The following is a 25,054-nucleotide window of genomic DNA, read 5'->3' on the forward strand; positions in this document are numbered from 1 at the left end:
GGCCTCTTCACTTCAAGAACATTTGTAAACAACCTTAAAACCCCAGAACAATTTTTTTAGATTCCTTTCTACAACACAGCATTAACAATTTATAAGACTGAATTTAGTTTTACTATTTTTCAGCACCTTTTCATTTTAAAAAATGCACAATAGTCAAAGGACAAAGAGTCTCTCCAAATTTCCCCTCAAATGCGTTACTGTTACTGTGCAGTTAACATCAGATTCGAAGGCAGTGTTCTAAATTTTTCAGTGTTTTTAACAAAAACATCTGATTCAGTCCTATTGCTGTCATACATGGTATTTCATGAATAAGAATGTTCTCCTTAGAATTCCCACACTTGCACGTCATAATTGTATCTCCCCTGAAAAGAAATTAACAAAACTTTTTGATAGAGCAGCAGGGCTTTCTAACCCTGTTTGTTTAACTGGTAATTAGAGTCCGAGTTAATGGCAACCTGTCACTTGCTAGAACAGACTTATGCTTTTCCCCTCGATCTTCCCCTGACTCTAGAACAGTAGTTACAAAAGTAGTTCAGGAGATCCTGAAACTCACGATTGTCTGATAAGAAAGCTCTAACAAGGTTTTCTGGTTACCAATGAAAGATGAAAATGGGATTTTACCTAGTAAAAATGCCTTTCCTACTAAAATGAGAACACATTACAGAGATAGAAATTGATTCAATAAATATTTTAATAGCTATTCACTGAGAGAACACAGGACTAAACATTATAGATGGACCATATTTTTGTAATGAGCAGTTCTAAGTCACTTTTTTCCTTTTCTTTTCCACAGCTTAGGTAATATGTGGATTAAAAATACCAGTTCCTCTTTTGTTTCCTTAATTCTTAGCATTCACAAAAGAACCTTAAAATGTTGACAGTGTACAAAAGGAAAATCAAAGTGTTTCTATTTATTGTTACTTTCAGTTTGCTAATTTCTTACAGGTGACTTTCATAATTGCAAGAAGTGATGTTTGACAAAGCATTATTGTATTTTCCAGTAACTTGAATTTGCATTTCTTTTTCAACATATCTAAAAATTTTATGATGTCATTTAAGGATTTACATTTTTAAGGCACCTGAAATATCTGCTTTTAATTCAACAATTGAATGAAGAAAAGCTATGTTGCCATCAAAACTGATTATCACATTTCCTCAAGCTTTTTTAAGGAAAACAAATATTAGACGACTTAGCAGGGCAATTGATAGATTGGTGAAATGTAAAATTACAAACTGGTTTTTTTTAAATGAGTATTCGTTTAGGGATTCTGTAAACTATTAATTGCTCGTCTATATATTCCTTGCTGTATAAAACTATTTTACACTTTTTTTAAAATAAAATAATAGGCATTTAGGAGCTTCGCAAGTGAAACCTTTTTCCGCTTATACAGCACAGTAAACCTTAAATGCTGTAAAAAAATAATTTCATTCTTGACTGTAATTTATTATTCTCTTTCCTTTTCTCTATTCTCCAGTTGCCTACAAGTACATACCAAAAGTCTAGATTATTTAGAGGAAATCTCATTTTTTCTCTCTCTTATGTGCATTTAAATTTTCAGTTGTTTCCTTTAACAATGTTTTACACACAACTATGTTCTATTAGCCAACCCTTTTCTTGAGTGTATAAACCTACTCCAAGTTTGTCTATCAAAATGCTACTACATTTTACATTGAAATCTAATTGTATTTTACAAATTATTTTTCCCCAGCAAGTGGGTGTTCATAAAAAATACACAGGCTACATCCCACATGCAATCATGAATGTGCTTCTTTTTTTTTTTTTTTTTTTTCCCTTAACCTCTAATGTGTTAGATAACTAAGCAACATGTGAAACTTACGGCTGTCCAGGCTTCTTTTCTGCATCGAGAACACAACCATTCATTATGGATTTCATGAGAAGGAACACCATAGCAACCTAGAATAAGAGAGCTGGATTGATTAATATATTCTGCCTTTCTATCTATGATGCCATACAATTCAACTGTGTATAAAACACTAGTAAAACACAACTCCTGTGACCAAGGAGACTTTTCCAATCTAGGCTTACGACAAATTCCATAGTCTATGAAATATACAAATTAGACTACTTAATAAGGACATACTAACATCACACAGCGGTTTAAAATATGAGAAGTAAAAGAAGAATTTAATAGCTCAGAATTTAAACAAGAACCAGAAGTTTGTGATTATTTAAAGTTTACAGAAAAGTTAATTCTTCACTATTTTCACAGCAATCATTAACAAGGAATAGAAAATGTAACATACTTTTTAAAAAAACTTAGCCAGTGATTGAAGCATTACATATGGAAATGTTCTTCAGGTACTTTTAAAGACATACTAGAAGCCTAGTTAACTATTATTTATCAATAAAACAAAATTTGAAATTACATTTCTGCCAATTGAACAATTAGTTTATTTACTTGCATGAACCCGTACGCAACACTTTGCACAGGAAATCAGAAGACTTGTTCCATCTTCTTCGATAAAGGCATTTGATGGATAGTTTTCAGTGTTTTCTTCACTATAAATAAAACACATCTCTGGAATAAGAGGTTTAGTCTTTTCATTTTCAGCCATCAGTGTTTCTGCTGAGTTTGCTTCCCTGAAAGTAGGACTTTCTTCATCATGACTGGCTGGCTGGAAAATAAACAAAATTTATATTTAAGTAAAAGAAAGGAGAGTCTTACTTACTCTTCCTTTTGACAATGATGAAATTACTTCTCCCCTCCCAGCTCTTGCACTAACAATGTAACAGTTTTATGAGAAAATTAACTGCTTCTAGATATTTATCACAGTCATTCTATAGTTCCTTGATTGTTCAAATAACTGTGAAATCTAGAATAGCACTAAGCCTGCAAACTAGTGTTATTGCTGCAGTGTTCAATGATACTGTACCTCTGTCTCCCTTTGAGTCCTTTAACTGGGTCCAGTGTAATAAAAGTTTTCTTCCTAGTTCCCATGCTGAGGGGATTCCAGTTTAGCAGCTTCAGAATTAGTACCATAGTACTAGGGTAGCATTTTCAGCACATTTGACACAGCAATCCCTCAAGCCAGTATCAAACCGCGCCTGCATTAGACTGTTTCTATGAGAATATTATTCCTGAGAAAGCCTAAATATTGTGAAAACACTTATTTCTTCAACACTGCGGGAAGGAAACATAGAAGACGCTCCAATAAAAAGCATTTGAAGATGAACATACAAGGAAATAGCTAAAAGATACAAACCTATGTGGATTCGCCATCTCAAAAAGTGTAACTTCAAGGGCCAGGACACATACATTAATACTAATCCTACATAAACTCTAGTAAAAGACATGCACTGTCTGCAATCAAGGGTAAATGCAGGTGAACAGAGTATCAGTTCTAACTTTAACAATAGTGAGTTTGTTTACTTCTCATACAAATCAAATGCGTAAGTTTATCTTATTTCTAATTTACTGGAAATGAAGTAGCTGGGCAGTTACTTCACACTTCACCCGGAGAAGGAGCTGTTAGGATCTTGCTTACCTTGTGGTATGGCATAAGAAGGGTGCAAATGGCACAGTGTGGTTCCTTTTTTGCACAAGCTGCATTGTATTCTTTTTCAGCATTGAAATCGGGTGCTCTCATCTGCCAAAGGTAGACCAGAGGCCTGGCCCATGTCTCTGTCTCTTGAACTTTCTCTTCAATTAAGATAGTCTCAGGCAGTTCTTAAAAAGAACAAACAATTGGTTATATTGTAGTTCTGGAATGAAGACAATGATTTTGTCATGTGTGCTAACAATGAAGATAAAACAATGCTATAAGAAGTCTGTGTGTGAATACAAATGCAGAAGTCAAAGAATTATGCATCAGGACAAGCACACAAAAAAAGTGCTTTGACACCTGTGTCATGAGTTGACTGCTCCACATACAGCATAAGAAAGTATGCCACTAGCTCTACTATTTACAATTTGTATTCATATCCACAACATTACATCTCACTCTCCCACTCCTTAACTCCTCCAACCTCTATCCCCTACCCCTCCATGCACTCTGCCCTAAATTCCTTATGGATGGAACATGTTGCAATCTGCCAAGCAGCACCACACAAATCACTCTGTTCACCCAGAATAGCACCTCTCAACTCTTTATGGAAACTGACGCTCATTTTCCAAAGGGAAAAAGTGACAAATGTTATAGCCAGGGGGTAATGGGGAACCATCAGATCTGAGATGTAGCTGGACATCCATGCTGGATCCCACTATGGGAAAAATTATTTGGTAGTATCAGTGATCTGTTCTAGATGTTTTAAAAGTTTGTTTTACTTATTAGCAGTGTTTCTGTGCAGAACTCCATAAAGCTGACTTTATGAAATTAAAAGCTTCTAGAGAAGTAAATAAAATCAGACTGAAACTCAAAGAGAAATAGCTTATTCAATAGGAGTAATCTAAAAATGTAGTCATTTGCTATCGAGAAAGATGTGGAAAACAGAAATCTGTGAAAAGGAGACTGGGTGTAAAACCCCTGCCCAAGTGAAATCAATCGCATAATTATTAATGATCCAGTTGTTAATACCAGAATTTCAGCTTAGTCACATGTTTGAGCTGGTTGGAAACCTCAAGATATCTTCACAGGCAACCTAGTGATTTTGCCACCTGTGAAATTTCCCTCCCCAGGAGGGAAATGTCTTTTCATTCTAGAAAGGAAAGCATTGTTGACAGGAGACGTTAAGTATATTTTTCTGAATTGGGTCCTTATACACTGTTCTGATTAATGATGAGGTCTGTGGTTCTGTTCATTCAAGTTGACAGGGTCATTAAATCATTCATGATCAATGAAAAGGCATGTAGGTGTCAATTAGAATCATTAAAATAATGTGAATGTGGGAAAGAAAATGTGGAAAGTTATTGAATAGAGCTTTCAGATAACAAAAAAAGGTCTATAGCATAAAGTCCTTTTCTAACGATGTATTTAAGAAAAATTTATTTCGGAAGAAGAAAACTCCAACAACAGAGAAATGTTTAATGAAGTACATTAAGTTCAATCATCACATTTCTTCAGCCCATGACTGCCTTCATCCACTTTACCAAAAGCAGAGGCTTTATGGATCTCCTCCTAAGATAAATTGTCATGCATTACTATAAAAGCACTATAAAGTTGATAGTATTTTTATCAGTGTTGAATAAAATATGGATTAAAATATTTGTCTACTAGCAAGTGTCCTGGTTTCACCTGGGATAGAGTTAATTTTCTTCCTAGTAGCTGGTATAGTGCTGTGTTTTGGATTTAGCATGAGAAGAATGTTGATAACACACTGATGTTTTAGTTGTTGCTACATAGTGCTTACACTAAGTCGAAGACTTTTCAGCTTCTCATGCCCTGACAATGAGAAGCTGGGAGGGGGCACAGCCAGGACAGCTGACCCAAACTGGCCAAAGGGATATTCCATACCATATGCCATCATGCTCAGTATATAGACTAGGGGAAAGCTGGCCGGAGGGCCGCTGCTTGGGAACTGGCTGGGCGTCAATTGCCAGGTGTTGAGCCAATTGCATTGTGCATCACTTATTTTGCGTATTCTTTTACCTTCTGGTTTTTTTTTTTTGTCCCTTCCTTTTCTGTCCTATTAAACTGTCTTTAAATCAATCCACGAATTTTACCTTTTTTTTTTCCTGATTCTCTCCCCCATCCCACTGGGGGTGAGGGGAGTGAGTGAAAGGCTGTGTGGTGTTCAGCCGCCTGCCGGGTTAAACCACAACAGTCCCTTTCACCTCTGCAAACTGACTCAATTCACCACCTCCTTCAGCAGTTTCTGCGACTTGTCACATAAGACTCCATACAGCAGCTTTCCACCTCCGATGCTTTCCCACAAGGCGACAGGACCCATCAGTGAACAGGGCATATTGCTTCTCGTTTTCTCGTAGTTTATTATACAGTGGGGCCCCTTCAGCATGTGTCACCTCCTCTGCTGGCGACATTCCAAAATCTTTGCCTTCTGGCCAGTCCATGATCACTTCCAAGATTCCTGGGCGACTGGGGTTTCCTATTCGAGCCCACTGTGTGATGATGGTGCACTCTGTACAAACTTCTGCCACATGGCTTGGGCACACTGGACTTCATCTGGATCTTTGGACAACTGCTCGTTGTTCGGGTCATCATAAATCACCTCCAGCATGGCTAATTCCCTCAGGTACTGGATAGCTCTCTCCATGGTGGTCCACTTGCCTGGGTAATATATAACATCTTCCTTGAAGGGATACCTTTCCTTCACGTCTGACAGGAGTCACCTCCAGAGGCTGAGGACTTGTGCCCCTTGTCCAATTGCTTTGTCAATGCCCCCTTCCCTAGAAAGGGATCCCAGCTGCTTGGCTTCCCTAACCTCTAATTCCAGGCTACTGGCCCCGTTATCCCAGCATCGGAGCAGCCAGGTGACAATGTGCTCGCCTGGATGACGACTGAAGTCTTTTCGCATATCTCGCAGCTCACTCAGGGATAGGGATTGGGTGGTTACCATCTCATTTATGGATTCTGCCTTTTCCTTCTCCTGTTCTCGTGATGGCCCTGGTTCATCTTCATGCCTTACTAAATGAGCTGATTTTCGTGTATTTCTTCTTGTGTAGAGGGGTGACTGATACTGGCATGGGTTCGTTCTCTGGTTCAGCTGCAGTGCCTGTCGCTGAGGTTTGAGTAGCCACAGTGCCTGTTGCGAGGACTGGAGTAACCACAGTGCCTGTCGTCAGGGCTTGAGTAGCCACAGTACCTGTTGCGGGTACATCTCTGGATGGTATTCTTGAATAGTTGTTTAACCCTAAACAAGACCTGAACCACATTTAGGAGACATACCAATAGGAACATGCTCGTTTGAACACCCCAAGGATATTCAAAATTCTCAAGAGCTATTGTAATTAGCCTGGAGGAGAAGGGGAAGATGGAGGAAGGTGTCTCCCCCATAGCTTGGTTCTCTTGAGGAGAAAAAGTAAAAAGTGTAATCATTAATAATTTCCAATAGATGGCTCCTGAAGTACAGAGATGACGGCAATGCTGAGTACAAATACCAGATTGATCTCACCACCAATAATTTTATCATACCATAAGCCAGTGTTACACAGTACAAACAAAGCGATAATCTAATCCACCTCCCAGAGGTGTTAAGCAGCACATAATAATGATAAATAGCATACACGGCAAGTAAAGTGATACATAACACAACTCTGAGAACAAGCACAACAATTTTGAGAGCAAATTAATCAACATTGTGACCAGCAACTACTAAACTAATACAATGAATGCTTATAACAAATTTGTTTTAACACGTTCTGATCATATCTGTTGTTATTTCAATCCTTTGTGCCCCACATTGGGTGCCAAAAAGGACCGTTGTGGTTTAACCCAGCAGGCAGCTAAACACCACACAGCCAGTGGGATGGGGAGAGAATCAGGGAAGAAAAAAAAGTAAAATTCATGGATTGAGATAAAGACAGTTTAATAGGACAGAAAAGGAAGGGAAAATAATAATAATAATGATAAAAGAACATACAAAATAAGTAATTCGCAATGCAATTGGCTCAACACCTGCCAATTCACGCCCAGCCAGTTCCCAAGTTGGCCCTCCGGACAGCTTTCCCCTAGTTTATATACTGAGCATGACAGCATATGGTATGGAATATCCCTTTGGCCAGTTTGGGTCCTGGCTGTGCCCCCTCCCAGCTTCTCATTGTCAGGGCATGAGAAGCTGAAAAGTCTTTGGCTTAGTGTAAGCACTACTTAGCAACAACTAAAACATCAGTGTGTTATTAACATTCTTCTCATACTAAATCCAAAATACAGCACTATACCAGCTACTAGGAAGAAAATTAACTCTATCCCAGACGAAACCAGCACAGCAAGCCAAATATAGCAAAAATAAATTAATTATTATATCCTGCATGTGAATTTTACTCCATTTTTTACAGTTTTTCAAGAGAACTAGTATCTATTCAATAAACATTTGCCAAAATCCAGGTAGAAGGACAAATACAAAACATCTGCAGAAAAGCTGCCACGAAGTCAATATTCAGCAGCAGAGCTTTATGGTGAATAACGTAGCTGCAAAAGAATAGCAGTGAAGAAATAGCTGAACACAAGGAAGAGATGAAAATATAAAATGCTGGCATCACTTTTACAGCTTTCTGAATTACTTATTTTTTAAGTTAAAAGCTTAACTAAGCTTTTAGTTAAAAACATTCTGTCCAATCATATTTTTTCTATTGCTTGCAATTTTCCAGAAATGTAAAATAAATAGCCCTGAAATCTAAGCCTCTAGTTCCATTTCTATCTATTTAAATTTTCACTTACAGAACGGTCTCACAAGTGGCTTCATCCTTGCTAACTTATTTTCCCAATTCTTTCTTTGACATTATTTTCTTTCAGGAGCTTATACTGCCATTATTTTAAATATTTTCATTATAGTTGTGACCTCCCAAAGAATTCAGGGCTTGATTGAGCCTTAGGAAGAAAACAAAGAGGAACACAAAATTTGTTGTGAAGGTTTGTAACCTACATCTTCCATATCTATTATCCACTTTGAAACTGACATCCTTTGATTGCACCATTCCTTATCACTGCTGAATAATTCCCCCATGAGGGCTGAAGTCTTCACCCTGAACCTCAGCCTATTATGCTCCTGTTTAGTCAAAAATCTATCTTTGGATTTCCAGTCCTGGAATCAATTCTAGTACGATGGCTCTAGTTCTCTCACATAGTGTTCTGGTTTCTCACTGCCTCCAGCACATTGCTGAGTTCATGACCGTATTGGTTCTGCGTTTGAGGAGAACAATATTTATATCTTAATTACACATAAACTCCATTATTTCAGTTCCCTCCTGTGTCATCTTTACAAATCCTTTCCAGACTGAGGGAGTGAAAAGAATGCAAGAGCCAGGAATAAAGCTGGCAGCACTCTTACAACATTTTATTGTTTTCAAGAGCTTTGTATTTTCAAAACTCATTCCAAATGAAGCCAAGGACAAAGTATCATATGCAGATGTACCAGAATGCATCTTCCATAACCTCCAAAAAATTTAACACTATTTTAATAAATTTATTTTCTCCTTTACATTATGTTTAGAGCAACTACTTCCAGTTACTTATTGACTAGAAGCAAACCCTCCTCATTCGCCTCTGATCTCTAACATCTCTATGTATTCTATCTCCTTTGAGGTATGACTGTCTCCTCAATGCTCCTTAAGAGACTCAATGCAGCCTCTTAGTCTCTTTGCATGAACTATGGCACCCAAGCTCTCTGATGTGATCCTCCTGCCTATTACACCCTGCAATCTCTCACTGTTCTTCACCATAACAAGCCCAGAAGCACAGCCAGGAAAGGAAAAATATCCCTCCTCCTTTCAGGGGAGACTAGCTAACCCAGTACTTCTTAAAGGAACGTTACACTAACAGTACAAAAACAAAGAATAGACAGAATGTACGTTCTTAAGGGATATAAGCTTTGTCTGATCCTCTGTTATCACTACTGTATGGCTTGTGAATTTCAGTTCTCTTCAAGAATTTCCTAGGCAATCTCAAGCTTAATTTATCATCCTTTAAGGGCTTCAGAAATATTAGTTCATTTCCTTACAATCAATATTCACCCACCCAAACACTGAAATCATAAAATAAAAAAAAGTTACAGAGTACGTGACTCCCACTACAGAATATGACAACAATGCTGCCTTCAACAACTTTCTCACCAGGCAGAATACGCAATCTTCTATGTAAATTTTCTACATCAGTAAAACTTGAGCAGTTTCACTTTGTGTGCTTTTTCCAAGGCGCATCAATATCACTGACTGGAAGAATTTCCAGGTCAGCTTCTCAGGTAGAACAGGTGGAGTTACCTTCCTGGTTTCCATGAAGTCAGAGAAGTTATGTACCATGAATAAAAACTGAGAATCTGGTTATCCAAAACAGGCAAGGAAATAAAAACCAGCTCTCCAACTGTTTAAGAGAAAGCATAGAGTATATAATCACTTGCTGTAACAAACACTGCCGTCCTGGCACAGTTTATATAGTTTTTCTTCACTTGTCCATTTGAGAATTCTAAAGTACTATTTATGTCCCCAAAGAACTTGGAAAACCTAAGCGTTTTTTAGAATTTTTTTTGCTATTTAGTACTTCTCGCTTCCTCTTATTCTCCTTAATGACCCCTTTCATTACTTACTACATAGCTGACCAGCAATCAGTGACTTAGCCTAAAATAAATTTACTTTCCTGACTCACATTGGTATGTGTGGTTTCAGGGTAGACATTCAGGTGCCTCATGTGACCTCATGTGTTTTTTGACCAGATATGTCTGTTAGAAGTATGGAAGTGCCCAGCATCTTCATATGCTTCTATGCAATGGTATAAAGGACACAAGTTAACTGCAAACTCCAGTTGCCTCCATTCAAAATCCACCCTAACTGAGGATTCTCAAAGTAAGATTGGAGAACAATCTGTGGTGTCCACACTGACTGAAAAAATCTCAGAAGCTCCATTGTCATAAGCAGGCATACTTTCTAGTTCAACTATGTATCAGTGCCATTTGCTAGTACTAAGGACCTGCAAAAACCATGGTGGAAGAATCAATTCCAACAGTGAAAGAGATTCAAACATTACCCTCCAAAAATCACACATCTACTTTACAAGACCAATACATAAGGTTTCATGAAGCACTATGAACGTGGTGTTTCACTAAAAATCTTACATATTGGCATATAAGCCTGAGAATGTTGTCTCTCATAGAGTAAGTTTTGATGAACAGTCACTTAGGCAACACTGCCAACCAACAACACTCTACAATACGCGCCATTATTCAGTCAAACCTTATTTGCGATAAACTGGCCTTACTCTAAGAGCAGCTACCAATGGCCAAAGACAGACAATCCGAAAGATTCAGGTCAGCCAGTGCAATGATATGAAACATAGTATATGTCTAAGGAGAGCATTTTCTTTGTACAACACATGAAATGGAGCTAGGAAATCTATCTTGACTTTTATGTCTGCTGTAACCCGGATCAAATCACTGACACTTCTTCACAGTTCACTGCCAGTAAGTGCATGAACAGGACTCTGTCCAGGTGCGTAGCAGAATTCCCTGCTGAAAACTCTGACGTGCCATTTGCTTTTTTCCGCTTTTCAGCATGAAACTTATATTCCAAATTAAGAATTAATTAAGACAAAAGTGAATAATGCATTCTTGATATTCTTTGGTAAAGAAACGTCAAATCAACTTAACTACAGTACAGGATACATCTTGCTGTCAGAGGGAATAAAAGAAAATACAGGAGATGAACCTGCTAGCCATGACAAGGAAATTCAATATACATTTGCAGCTCAATTGACAGCACTGTTCAAGAGATTGCAAACTCTCATTCATAACACAGAGGCACACTGACAAATACTCAAAGAACCACCTCTAAACTCTGATCTATTCCTGGTTTTAATCTCCGTCTGAATCACGACACTCTACTTTAGATACAGTAATTATTCCCATAGCAAGAAATATTGTACCAAAAATTGAGGCCATCGTTTCAGCTACACAAATAAACATCTCTTTAGCAGAACACCTTCTCACACAACACCATGTTCAAGTGTAAATGTTATGCTTAACCTGAAATAAAGTGCTACTTATAGGAATTCAGAATTGCTTAACAATGCAACAGAACTATAATGATCTGATTCACTTTCTTACAGTCAAGCTCACTCTTCTCCTGAGACCACTTGTCTCCGGAGAATTCAGTAAATAAGACACTGTGCTCAGAGGCTGACTATACAGAGATATATGTGCTCACTCCCTACTTCGAAGTGAAACTATGAGAAGAACCACCCAGCACACTTTCTCAGGATGTATTAAAATCCCATAACAGTAAAAATACAATAGAGGGTTTCTTTAACTGCAAAAATGAAAATCCTCTGGTTATCACATGAAGCCTTTACTATCTGGAATGTGACATGCCTGACGAATTATATGAAATAAAAATTAAATAACCTACACTAACATAAACCATTTTTACATTAAAAAGGACTGTCTACACAACATCTTGCACCACATAAAAATTCAATTAAACTAAATTTTTTAAAAAACGTTAAAAAATAGGACAGTGTATAAGAAAGAAAAATAAAGACTTGTACTTGCACCATTGGAAACATCTACGTAGATATGACCCCAAAAACTCACAGATAAGGCAGATCAATCACAGTTGGGAAACAAAATTAAATATCATAGAGCTTCTACAACCTATCACCCTTGTAAAGTTCAAAACATGACTGTAAGTGTACATTATAAAATAAACTCTAATTTCAAACCAGCCCCTACCTTTGCAGCTGTAAATTAAACTTCACATCACCCTTGTGTGATAAGTAAGAGCCATAGGGACCTTCTAAGATTTGGTTCATTAACAAGGATGTATTACTCAAAGGAAACAAATGCGAAATTATCATTCAGAGTTTCAAGAACTCCCTGATGCCAGAGAAAGAAACAAAAAACCCCAAGATGATCTTATCTTTAAACTAATCTTCTGAGAGAAGAAATCATAGAATCATAGAATCATAGAACCATTAAGGTTCGAAAAGACTTCTAAGATCATCGAGTCCAACCATCAACCCAACACCACCATGCCCACTAAACCATGTCCCTAAGGGCCTTATCTACAGGTCTTTTAAATACTTCCAGGGATGGTGACTCCACCACTTCCCTGGGCAGCCTGTTCCAAGGCCTGACCACTCTTTCAGTAAAGAAATTTCTCCTAATGTCCAATCTAAACCTCCCTTGGCGCAACTTGAGGCCATTTCCTCTCATCCTATCGCTAGTTACTTGGGAGAAGAGACCGACACCCACCTCGCTACAACCTCCTTTCAGGTAGTTGTAGAGCGCGATGAGGTCTCCCCTCAGCCTCCTCTTCTCCAGGCTGAACAGTCCCAGTTCCCTCAGCCGCTCCTCTTATGTATTCCAGACCCTTCACCAGCTACGTTGCCCTTCTCTGGACACACTCCAGCACCTCCACGTCCTTCCCATAGTGAGGGGTCCAAAACTGAACACAGTATTTGAAGTGCGGCCTCACCAGTGCCGAGTACAGGGGCACGATCACCTCCCTACTCCTGCTGGCCACACTGTTTCTGATACAGGCCAGGATGCCATTGGCCTTCTTGGCCACCTGGGCACACTGCCGGCTCATGTTCAGCCAGCTATCAACCAACACCCCCAGGTCCTTTTCCTCTGGGCAGCTTTCCAGCCACTCTTGCCAAAGCCTGTAGGATTGCATGGGGTTGTTGTGGCCGAAGTGCAGGATCCGGCACTTGGCCTTCTTGAACCTCATACAGTTGGCCTCAGCCCATCGATCCAGCCTGTCCAGGTCTCTCTGCAGAGCCTTCCTACCCTCCAGCAGATCAACACCCCCGCCCAGTTTGGTGTCATCTGCAAACTCACTGAGGGAGCACTCAATCCCCTCATCCAGATCATTGATAAAGATATTGAACAAGACTGGCCCCAAAACTGAGCCCTGGGGAACACCACTAGTTACCAGCCACCAACTGGATTTAACTCCATTGACCACAATTCTCTGGGCTCGGCCGTCCAGCCAGTTTTTTACCCAGCGAAGAGTGTACCTGTCTAAGCCATGAGCCACCAGCTTCTCTAGGAGAATGCTGTGGGAGACAGTGTCAAAGACTTTACTGAAGTCCAGGCAGACCACATCCACAGCCTTTCCCTCATCCATGAGGCGGGTCACCTGGTCATAGAAGGAGATCAAGTTGGTCAAGCAGGACCTGCCTTCCATGAACCCGTGCTGGCTGGGCCTGATCCTCTGGTTGTCCCAGACATGGCTCGTGAGCGCTCTCAAGACGAACCGCTCCATAACCTTCCCTGGCACCGAGGTCAGGCTGACTGTAGTTGCCCGGATCCTCCTTCTGGCCCTTCTTGTAGATGGGCGTCACATTGGCAAGCCTCCAGTCATCCAGGACCTCCTCTGTTAACCAGGACTGCTGGTAAATGATGGAGAGCGGCTTGGCAAGGTCCTCCGCCAGCTCCCTCAGTACCCTCGGGTGGATCCCATCCAGCCCCATAGATTGTGAGCGTCCAGGTGGTGTAGCAGGTCGTTAACTGCTTCCTCGTGGATTATGGGGGGTTTATCCTGCTCGCCGTCCCTGTCTTCCAGCTCAGGGGGCTGAGTGGCCTGAGGATAACTGCTCTGACAATTAAAGACTGAGGCAAAGAAGGCGTTGAGTACCTCAGCCTTATCCTTGTCCTCAGTGGCAACGTTCCCCCCTGCATCCAATAGAGGATGGAGATTCTCCTTGGCTCTCCTTTTGTCATTAACATACTTGTAAAAGCATTTTTTGTTGTCTCTCACGACAGTGGCCAGGTTGAGTTCTAGCTGGGCTTTTGCCTTTCTAATTTCCTCTCTGCACGACCTAACGCCATCCCTGTACTCTTCTTGAGTTGCCTGCCCCTTCTTCCAAAGGTGATAAACTCTCCTTTTTTCCCTGAGTCCCAGCCAGAGCTCCCCATTCAGCCAGGCCGGTCATCTTCCCCGCCAGTTCTTCTTACGGCACATGGGGACAGCCTGCCTCCTGCATCTTTAAGCCTTCCTTCTTGAACAACGTCCAGCCTTCCTGGACCCCTTTGCCCTTCAGGACTGTCTCCCAAGGGACCCTCTCGACCAGTGTCCTGAGCAGGCCAAAGTCCGCCCTCCGGAAGTCCATGGTAGGGGATTTGCTGGTCCGCCTCCTTACTTCACCAAGTATCAAGAATTCTATCATTTCATGGTCACTAAGCCCAAGCCGGCCTCCGACCACCACATCTCCCACCAGTCCTTCTCTGTTTGTGAACAGCAGGCCAAGCGAGGCACCTCCCCTGGTAGGCTCTCTTACCAGCTGTGTCGGGAAGTTATCTTCCACACACTCCAGGAACCTCCGCGACTGTTTCCTCTCCGCTGTGTGGTATTTCCAGCAGACGTCCGGAAAGTTCAAGTACCCCACGAGAACAAGGGCTAGCGACTGTGAGACTTCTGCCAGCCTCTGGTAGAATGTTTCGTCTGCATTTCGTTGCATGTCTTGGACATCCCGTATGTGGAAGAGGACCTATATTAAGCAGACACTCCTTCATTCTGCCTAACAAACACTGGCAGTCTCCTGAAAATCTGCTTGATGGAGGTATATTTTGTATGTAGATCAGGGCACTGTTCCTCTAATTTACACTTTAATGTTCCATGCATCATGTGACCGATCAATAACCCCCTGAAACTGAAGAAGGCTCAGAGGACATGCGTGAGGGCTCTGTACTTTCAAATCTCAGGGAAGAATCTAGGGAGTGACTGCCCATAACCGTTGCAAAGGAAGCCCAATTTATCTCAACGTAAAGGGCAACAGAGGGTGGCCTTTGTTTTAGACAAATGGCTGAATCAACTGGGTGGATCAGCTGGTTGTGTAAATGTTTCTCCCTGAGTTCCCAGAAGATTGCAAATGTCTTCCTGAGCAGCCAGACCAGAATATGGGAAGTGTGTATATGGCTCAGTCCAACACAGTATAAAAAACGAACATTGAACAAAATGAACTTTGAAGAGAGCAACAGGTTTGAGCTGACTTCAACCCACATATTCCTTTCCAGCAAATGGTGACACCAGCATCATGACAGTGAGCATAAACAGACCAGAAATGGGAATCACATTTATGCTGTGATCCAATTGTATATCACAATTGCTGTATTTTGCTTGTATTGTGATTTCAGTACGTTGCTGTATCACTCTGCTAATGCAAAATCTATGCTATAAGGTGATCAGCAATGCCAAATTCCATACTAGTTACTGCTATCATATTTGTTCCTGAAAAGTATTTATATAGGATTAATTAATCTCTGTAATGTAATTTCAGATACACCAGTTCTCGTTAATGTGATTATTTATAGGCATCTGTATCCCTTTACATATTTAAGAAAAGTGAAACAGTTTATTAAAACAAACTGTAGACAAAAAGAAAATTATAGCCCAGAATCTGTTTTGGTACAAAGGAAACTCCTTCTATAACAAAGTACTTATAAACAGTTACTGTGCTGCTTTCCAAGTGGGTAAGTGAATGAAATAAATGTTTTCACAAATGTTATTCGTTTAATAGTTTGTGGCAAACTTGCTCCAACACTCAATAGTATTGCTTTGAATGGTTTTTGCTTACTAAGTTAAACTCAAATTCTCAGACGGAAAACATTTGGGCCATTTGCAGAATGGGCTGTTGCCAGTATTTGCTGATTTAACCCAGCAGATGTGAAAAGCCATAGACGTTAATACAGTACAATTTGCTTTTGCCAATCTCAACAATGATTTTGCTGCTTGGGGTTACGTTCCACTGATGTTTCCTGGCTTTGTACAGCAGCATTCTCTGCTATGAAGAGCATAGCAGCATCTGTTATTTTTCAGGTAGTTGAGCATAATCTCAGCCCTGGGAGGCATTATCTATAGTTTCAAATGTCCTGGAGGAAATAATAATAATAATAATAAAAAAAAAAAGAGTCAGTCAGGGAAAAAGACTTGCAACTTCAAAACTTCCCTATTCCTGCAGTATATCAGCAAACTCAGTTTCAGAAATTGTGTTTCTTTTTTTCAGTAATGAAAGCCATAGACTTCATAGCAAAATATGAAAATGTAAACTTTTTAATTTATTGCACTGTACAAGAAATTTAGATTCTTGTATGGTACTGTACAGTAACAGTACTGTAAAGTATGTATACATTTGTGGTTAGAGAGTCTAATTGCTGAATTATCAGTTAATACCTCAGTTCTCATAAAAACTGTATGTAAAGATAGCCATGTATGTAAAGAGGCTAAGCCTAAGAGCTCCTGGATTAGATAAGGTTTAGCTCACAAAAGAAACTAATGGGGTGCTTTATTACAAAAAGTAAAATATCAAAAAAGTGTAACACATCAGTCGTAGCAGATCTTGAAATGTTTTGAAAGATCAGAAAAATTCAGAGTTCAAAACATTTTTAAAATGACAATTTGACAGAATTGAAAGATGCATTTAGATACTGGGATACTCTGATGGTTTTTTGAGCATATCATCAGAGTCCATAATGAAATTCAGGTTTGTTTTGTGATTGAACTGTGTATTGCCATTGCTACACTTTCCTAAATATAATTTGTACTTGTATTGTGATTGAGATGTATATTACAATTGCTACACTCTGCTAAACGTAATTTGTACTTTTACTGTGATTTAAGTGCATTGCTGTATCACTCTGCTAAATCGAAATCCCATGGAACTGCAACTAATTTCAAGTAAGAAAATTTTGGTTTATTCATTAAACCCTCCACATGTGGAATATCTAAAAGATAGCTAAAATATCTAAAAGAGTGTATTATGCTCTGACATTAACTGGCATAGTCAGCAGGATATTCCTGTGAGTGAGCGGTACCCATTAAAGCGGTACTTCGGCAAAAACATGCTTTCTGATTTGGTGTTAGAACCTAGTAGAGAAAACCTGCATTGTGATTAAGAACAGGTAGTGATAAGACTGGCTGCAGATAGGACCGCTACTATTTAAAAGAGGAGATGATAGAATTACTATAAATACTAGCAAAGGCTGGAAAAATCTCACCAGTAACTTTGAAAAGGAGGGATGGGAAAACCATAACCAGGATTTTTCATGGACAGCAGAACAAAGCACTGATCCCGCTGAGATTTAGGATGGATTTAAAAAATTAGAAGGTTCTAACAAGTTGAAGAAAAGAGAGAAAAGCAGGGCTTCGCAGGTTGCTGGGTATTTATTTGTGAGTAATAGTGCAGAAGTTAGAAGAGGAGAAATGAACACATAGTATGCTAAAACAAAAAAAAATAAACAGTTATAAAAGATAACGTAATGCATAAGCAACATACACAGAGAATCAAAATAGGTTCTTAGACTCAAAGTTGCAGCTTCAAATCATATGTGATGCCCAAACACGTAGGGATCATTCATTATGGTCTACTGAAATAGACCTTATTCAAGTGATGGCCACCACTTATACCAAGGACAATGAATGATCAAGAGATACCTGTTTTAATACTGATCCTTTTCAGGGTGATGATTCAGGTGACACATGAGAAGAAAGTATTATGAAAGTGTTTGCTCCCGTGGCAAAAACCAAATGAACAAAGAAATCACTGGGCCTGAACCAGCTGCAACCCACATTCCTTACCAGAGACTGGAAACATCCAGCATTGTGACAGTGAGCATATTATTAGACACCAGTAATGAAATTCACATTTGTATTACGACTGAACTATATATTGCAATTGCTACACTCTCCTAAACGTAGTTTGTACTTGTATTGTGATTTGAGTGCACACTGTATCACTCTGCCAAATCAAAATCCCATGTAACTTCAACTGACTTCAAATAAGTAAATTTTCTATTATGCACTGAATTTTCCATATGTGGAATATCTAAAAGGACCCTCTCAGACTGTACTGGAACCCAACTTTTTCCTCTAACAAATGGCAAAGTAAATAAAATGTATTTGATTTATATTGCTGTGCTGCTGATAAACTAACTAACTTTGAGAAAGCTCTGAGGACTCATGGCATAGAGGATCAGTTTACATTTACATAACCTGTAAAACGAGTCTTACGGGACTATAGTGTTGACATTTTTTAAAACTACCATTTTCATTGCTTACTAGTTCTTGCAACAAAATCATTCTCTATTTCAAACAGTGGACTATAAAAGTACCCAAAAAATATAAGGGGTAAAAATTAATCTTTCATCCACTGAATTCCCTAAATAGCTGCACAACTTTTTTGTGAATATGGAATGAAGAATTGAGCCCAAATAGTTAAGGCTCAAATTGTCAAATTGTCTACTAATTCTGGCTACCTAAGCTGAAGCACAAGCAACAAATTCTTACTGATACTAAAAAACATGAACTACCCAGTGACTCCAGAAATAGAGATACTTATCACGTCCAAAAACCAAGCTCAAAGATGACTCACTAGTCAAGCAACTGTATTTAAAATGAGGACATGAGGCCACAGAACAGAAGATGTTCTTACATCTGTAAGAACTGCCAACACGAAATACGTATAGCATATTTGTATTATAATTTCTATTTTTATATATATTATAGCAATTCCAGTAATTTCACCTGTCTTTACACTGTGTAAGTGTAAAGAATAGCCACTGTATTTATAATTTAGTTCAAGGAGGCATCTCATCAAAATTGAAACAGAAACAAAAGAAAACCTGCTGGAATTTACCGCATAGCCTATCAGCAAAAAACGTAGTTGTCAGCACAAAACCATTACAAGAACAGACTACAAGTTAAAGACTGGTAGATATCTGCTCTCTTGAAAAGCTTTAATTCACAGCACTGTAAAAGACTTATCACCAGCTGCTTTCTCCATTCCATTCCCCAATGTAACTTTTTACAATTTTTAATGAACAAAATTTTTACTTTGCATTCCAATTCAATTTGCTTGCAGTCACTGTACTTACCAGCTAGAAGATTTGATCAATAGCTAAAATTAGATTGGAATTTTTAGGAACTGCTATTGCCATCCACACACATGCTTACTGATTTACTTATGAAACACCATAGTTTGCCATCTAGTTTCAAGGGCTTACTAAAGCTCATTTACGCTAACCAACTCCAAATGTAGAATATGTATTTCAATTTACATTTATTTCACATAATTAAGGATTACTTAAACCTGAAGGTCTGATCATGTATATCTTCATCCCAGTACATAAGATGTCAACAATGTAAAATTAGTGTATCATAAAGGAGTCAATGAAATACATACACTTCTCTACATAAAAGACAAAACTATTATTTTATTTAATTCTTCCTCTTTATTTAAAAGTAGTATCTCATGAACCTCTGGAAACTTAAGGGATGACCCCTGAAAACCAACACTGGAGTGGTCCCTACCTTGGTCAATTACCCACTGGAGTTAACAAACATACATTATATTATCAGTGTAAAAGTATTAGCGTAGTAGGCTTTTTCTCCCCAATTTTTTCTTTCTGCCTTCTAAAAATTTTCCAAACTAGCACACAATCTAATTCTTACTATTTTCTAAAACACTCTACAAAGCTTGTCCAACCTACTTGTCAGTATGTGCACCTATACGAAAGTGGAAAAATACAGAAAACTTTCTCCCAATCTTCAAGCATCTTTTGGCTATTAATAAAAAGGGTCACTGAGATACGACAGAATTATTTGGTATTTCTTCCTTATTATAGAAATTAAAATGTATCTTCATTGAACATACTGCCGAGTACTACACAGTCAAATAAATATCCAAGTATTTAAAGTTGTTAGAGTGTTTTAGAAATATTACAGAGCAGGTTCACCCACATACTCTCGTTTTACGCTACTCTAGAGACAAAAACCAGTATCAAGTGGGGAAAACATATTTTATGGTTATTTTATATCTCCCAGGCAGCACAAATCTAACCTATCTCAATACACCATTCCAGCATAAGTGACTCTGGGCAAAACACAGGTGAAATTTTGAGGAACCAGGTTACTTGAATGCTTACAGTTAAGATTGTGTGAGGTTCTCCACTGAACCAAGGCCTCAGGTAGTTACTTATCTTCATAAATTAAGTATGGAAAATGCAAAACAGAAAGACTCGATCACAGGTCCAGCTTCACATGACAAATCAATGCCTGAATTGGAATTATAAATTAATAGCTTCAGGCTACAGTCTGTGCACAGATCATTAAAACAAATATCCCAAAAACACTCCATACACTAGATAACGATTGCATTCAAACTCCCTCAAGGATCAATTTCTTAAGTATAATTATTTTTTATATTTAAAAAAATATATATTACACACACTTCTCAGCAAAGAAAAAGCATTTAGTAAAACTCCATTGGCATTAAAATCAAGTCACTTCCAATAACGATGGTTTACAAAGTAGGTTCAGATTTTGACAAAGGCAATGATAACTCTATGGGCTAGATGTTTTTAAATTTAAAAAAAAAAATACTACTGTGATATCTTGGAACTAAGATAATTTATTAGGCAATCCTCTGTACCAATACCTCAGGGAACTAATCCTTGTTAAACGGAAGTCATACATTTTCTTTGTTTCTGTTTGGACCGTAATAATACAAACAGAAGCTCAACTCCAGAAGATAACCTCATAGAAGAGACATCTGTCTCCTTACAAATACCATATCCAATTTGCCTACCGACTCCATAGCTACCCTTGAGAAGGCTATTGAGAAGCTGCATTAATGCAGCAGGAAATCCATTTTCATTTTGGCACACTTGATAATGAGAAACTATACATGCCTCTGTAGCTAAAACTGCAGTTCTACCCATTCCTTTAAGAAGTAAAATATTATACTTTAAAGCTAAGAAAGCTGCACAATTAGAGTTGTAAGGTTCATATAGAGGACAATGAGTCTTAATGATCACTACATATACTACTGTCCAGCAAACGAGGCATAAATGTTAGAGGAACTGGTCTGTATTTCCCTCTTGAATCAAAATAATGGCTACTCTTAGATCCTGGCTTTTGTAGGTGTCCACTCTAAGGCAGTAAGTGCTGCTTGTGAAAGATATCAAGGGATAAGAGCTGCCAGTGGCAATAATCAGAGTTGTCAGTTCTTGCCATTTCTGGAGATCATATGCTAGCCCACAAAGTTGACAAGAGTACTGGACATTCAGGAAAAGCTTATGTTTGACCTTTCAACACCTCCCTTTCCTAAATACCTACTGAAGATTCTACCACAATTTTGTAAAGTTTTTTTTGAGTCTTCAGGATACCACATGCTATATAAGTGCTAGAACTTTTTACTAATTACAGTAATCAAATCTTGAAAATTGAATTTAAACAAATCAGAAGCAATGTAGGTACCAGAGCAAAGGAGAGAAAACATATTTTCCTAGCATTGTGATACTGTTGCAAGTGGTAGATAGTGCTGGTCTCTTCCAATGCTATGAGGAAGTATGAAAAATGCAAATTCTGTACTTGATTAACTTATACTCACACAAGAGCAAAGTATTTTTAAAGAAGTAAAACGCCACTCAAAAACCAGATCAATATAGTATGGGAGTGAAAGCAATACTGCAAATCATAATGCTAATATGGCAAAAATAAACATGCCCCTATCAATTGGTTAATAAATTCTTCTCTACCTCCTAAGTAACACCAGAAAAAAAGAGTTAACATTTCTTTCTGAAATAATTAATAATGTCCAAGCAGAATCTGGCATTTTAAGCTCTGAAGCAAAAGAATCATAATTGCATCTACAAGTGTAATTTTCCCCTATTTCAGTACGCTTAACCTATTTATGACATTACTGAACAAGCCTTATATAGCTTGACTACTAGTATCAGATCAAGCACATCTCACAGGATGCTGAGAGCGAATGTAAAAACTGAAGAAGCTTTATTTTATGCCATAGGAGATGGAAAATTTCAACTGTAAAACTAGCAGTTTTCACTAATCAAACTCTTGTCCAAGCCACTCTTTCCATTCACAATAGTTTTATTTCTTTCTGTTTCCTAATCTTACGAAGTAATGAAAGCAAAATGACTTTGAACTTCTGAATCGTATTTAAAACACTAAAAACCGTATACAAAGAAACCCATACTAAATTCAATCTATACACTATCATTATCTCATTTAGGGCAATGGGAAATTTTAGTCAACTTGAATCTAAAAACAGTTTCTAATGTTGCGTGCCCAAATATTGCTGGAAAGTAATCTTTGGGACCAACCAATGTGCATCCAAAGTCAGTATGCTTGCTCCTTCTGCTGAATTTGCTTTTTTATTGCTTAAGTGAGCAGAAATATAACTGCATTAAATACAAAAGAATAATATTACCACAAGCTAATATACTGCATTGAGCATAAGACCAAGGTTCATTACATAAAAATTGTTAGTATTTTGAGTGTGACGTACAGCTCACACTGTACTGCTGCAGTTATTTTTCTAAATTGGCAGCCTGAGCTATAATTTCTGGGATTGATTCCTCAGTACCCTGTATTTCTCATTGCTCAGTCCTTTAGGCATTAATTTCACAAAAACAATCATAATAAGGGAGACGCAGAAGTCAGACGTACATAGGGAAAGGCTTCAGGGAGAGTAGAAAAAAAATTTAACACCAACAGATCACAAAGAAACAATTAACCCAATCGTTTTTCTATAGAAGAAACATTCAGATCATAAAGAAACATGCACATAAAGAAGCATATGCGGTGATAAAAAGAAAACACAAAACTCAATGTCCAAGCAATCCTGTGCAAAGAAATTATTTTCTGCCAAAGGTCTCTGTATTAACAGTGAATCCAGAAAGTCTCTGCTAAGATTTAAGCATGCTTTCTAATATGATAGTATTCTGTTTGCAATATTATGATTCTGAAATGGCTGACAGTGTCAAAGAATGCTGCCTTCATATTATTAATGGCCTCTGATCACCTCTATTCACAGAAACTTCCTAATAGAACCCTAGTATCTGAAAGACTTCAAATATATTGATTTGAATATAAATTATGTGTATTAGAAATGGCTATGGACTATCCAGCTTGTGGAAAGTGACACAATTTGCAGATGAACTATAAAGCCACAATTTCTTAATTTTTCATAACAGCACTAGCCCATATCTTCTTCTTTCTCCATTTTGTTTACATTTACGATTTTACTGGAAGCTGATAAATTAAAATAGAAAGAGAAACTAACGCATCAATACACAAATCCTCCTTGTAAAGGAATAGATGAACTCAAAAATCACGGTACCAAAAGACTATCGTATCATAGCCATTACCAGCATCATTTTTGTTCAAAAAACACAGAGAACAAGAACTGAGTAAGCATGCATGCTGAATTACATTTCTGGTAACTCCAGAATATGGATGAAGCACCTTCATAAAGAGGAATATAGTCATTAGTACATTGATACTGATTATTCCCCTGACACCTGACAACAAACATTCTTGAACATGATCAGAAAAATCTCCTTTGACTGGCATTCATCTAGCCACAGATCTTTAACTCGCATGCCAGCATGCGCCAGGAAAGCTAATGAGGCTTCCGTTTGCCAGTCTCCCTCAGCAGTTCCTCAGTCTCTGTCTTGGATGTAAACATTCTGCGCACCCAAAATCTATTGTTTCTCTTCTGGTGTTCTCATGAAAGCATGCTGATAAATTAGATCAGAATGAGAAACAGATGCATGAAAATAATACTAAATTCTTGTCCCAGCTAGGAAATACCAATAACAGCCGTGTCCAATAAAACTCTTAATTACTTCCTTCAATCAATAAGCAGACAGGTGCTTAACATCGACTTGAAATGATTCTAAGACAACATTTTCTTTCCTAACGAGAATACACCCTTATCTACCAGAAGAACAATCATCATGTAAAGAGGAAAGACTAGAAGGTATATGACTTCTTGTTGGGATGCTGCTACTTTCACATAAAATTAAGACGCTAGAAAGCTGACAAACTACTGGATAAGCCCGCAAACGAAGAGCAGAATCCTTGAGACTAACAAACCAGGGTCATCGCATTATTATCTAGCCAGATTATATCATACACAATCCATGCTTAAATAGGAATTTTACACTGTGTTTTAACTATAATGTTGAAAAAGCATCAGCAGGCAAAAGGAATATAATCTCTAATTAAAAAAGAGCAATTTCACTGCAACCTACCACATATTTAAATCTTTAATTACTTTACTAGATGAATCTTAATATTAATATCATCCTTTTTGTGTAAATTACCATAACACTTACTGAAATATGCTCTGTCTAGCCCTCAAGGTATCCAAACATATCCATATAAGATACAGATCATGGGCCTAAGCTGTCTCTAATTTTCAAAAAGATGCTTAACAGCTAATTGAAGTATCATGCCTGGCAAAACTGCGTCTCAGATAAAAAAGAGAGAGGGAATATGGCTTTCCCTAACTAGTGAGACGGAAGACACAAATCAATTACTTTAGGCTTGGAACAAGGAGGGAGAGGTATTGATGAGGGACCAGTTAAAATTACAGCACCCAGCTCAACAATGCCTAAATTGGTGCTAACTGAAAGCATAATATTCCTTAGTTACAAGATGAAGAATCGATTAACAGGCATGCTGTC

The 25,054-nt window shown here is 38.2% G+C and overlaps 1 protein-coding gene across 6 annotated transcripts in view; it reads right to left on the reverse strand.

The window, feature by feature from the left end:
* Window positions 1-25,054, reverse strand: part of KDM4C (lysine demethylase 4C) — a 295,696-nt gene that overhangs the window by 109,233 nt on the left and 161,409 nt on the right. For 5 of the 6 annotated variants that reach the window (XM_075136779.1, XM_075136780.1, XM_075136777.1 and 2 more), the window contains 3 exons: window positions 3,508-3,689; window positions 2,421-2,637; window positions 1,839-1,915 (listed from right to left, as the gene is read on the reverse strand). In XM_075136779.1, coding sequence (XP_074992880.1) covers window positions 1,839-1,915; window positions 2,421-2,637; window positions 3,508-3,689 — 476 coding nt within the window. Of the gene's footprint in view, window positions 1-1,838; window positions 1,916-2,420; window positions 2,638-3,507; window positions 3,690-18,929; window positions 19,005-25,054 lie in introns of those variants that run through there. The other variant, XM_075136781.1, reaches the window with a different exon arrangement.

This window comes from Calonectris borealis, chromosome Z, assembly GCF_964195595.1.
Source record: "Calonectris borealis chromosome Z, bCalBor7.hap1.2, whole genome shotgun sequence".
Classification (NCBI taxonomy): domain Eukaryota; kingdom Metazoa; phylum Chordata; class Aves; order Procellariiformes; family Procellariidae; genus Calonectris; species Calonectris borealis.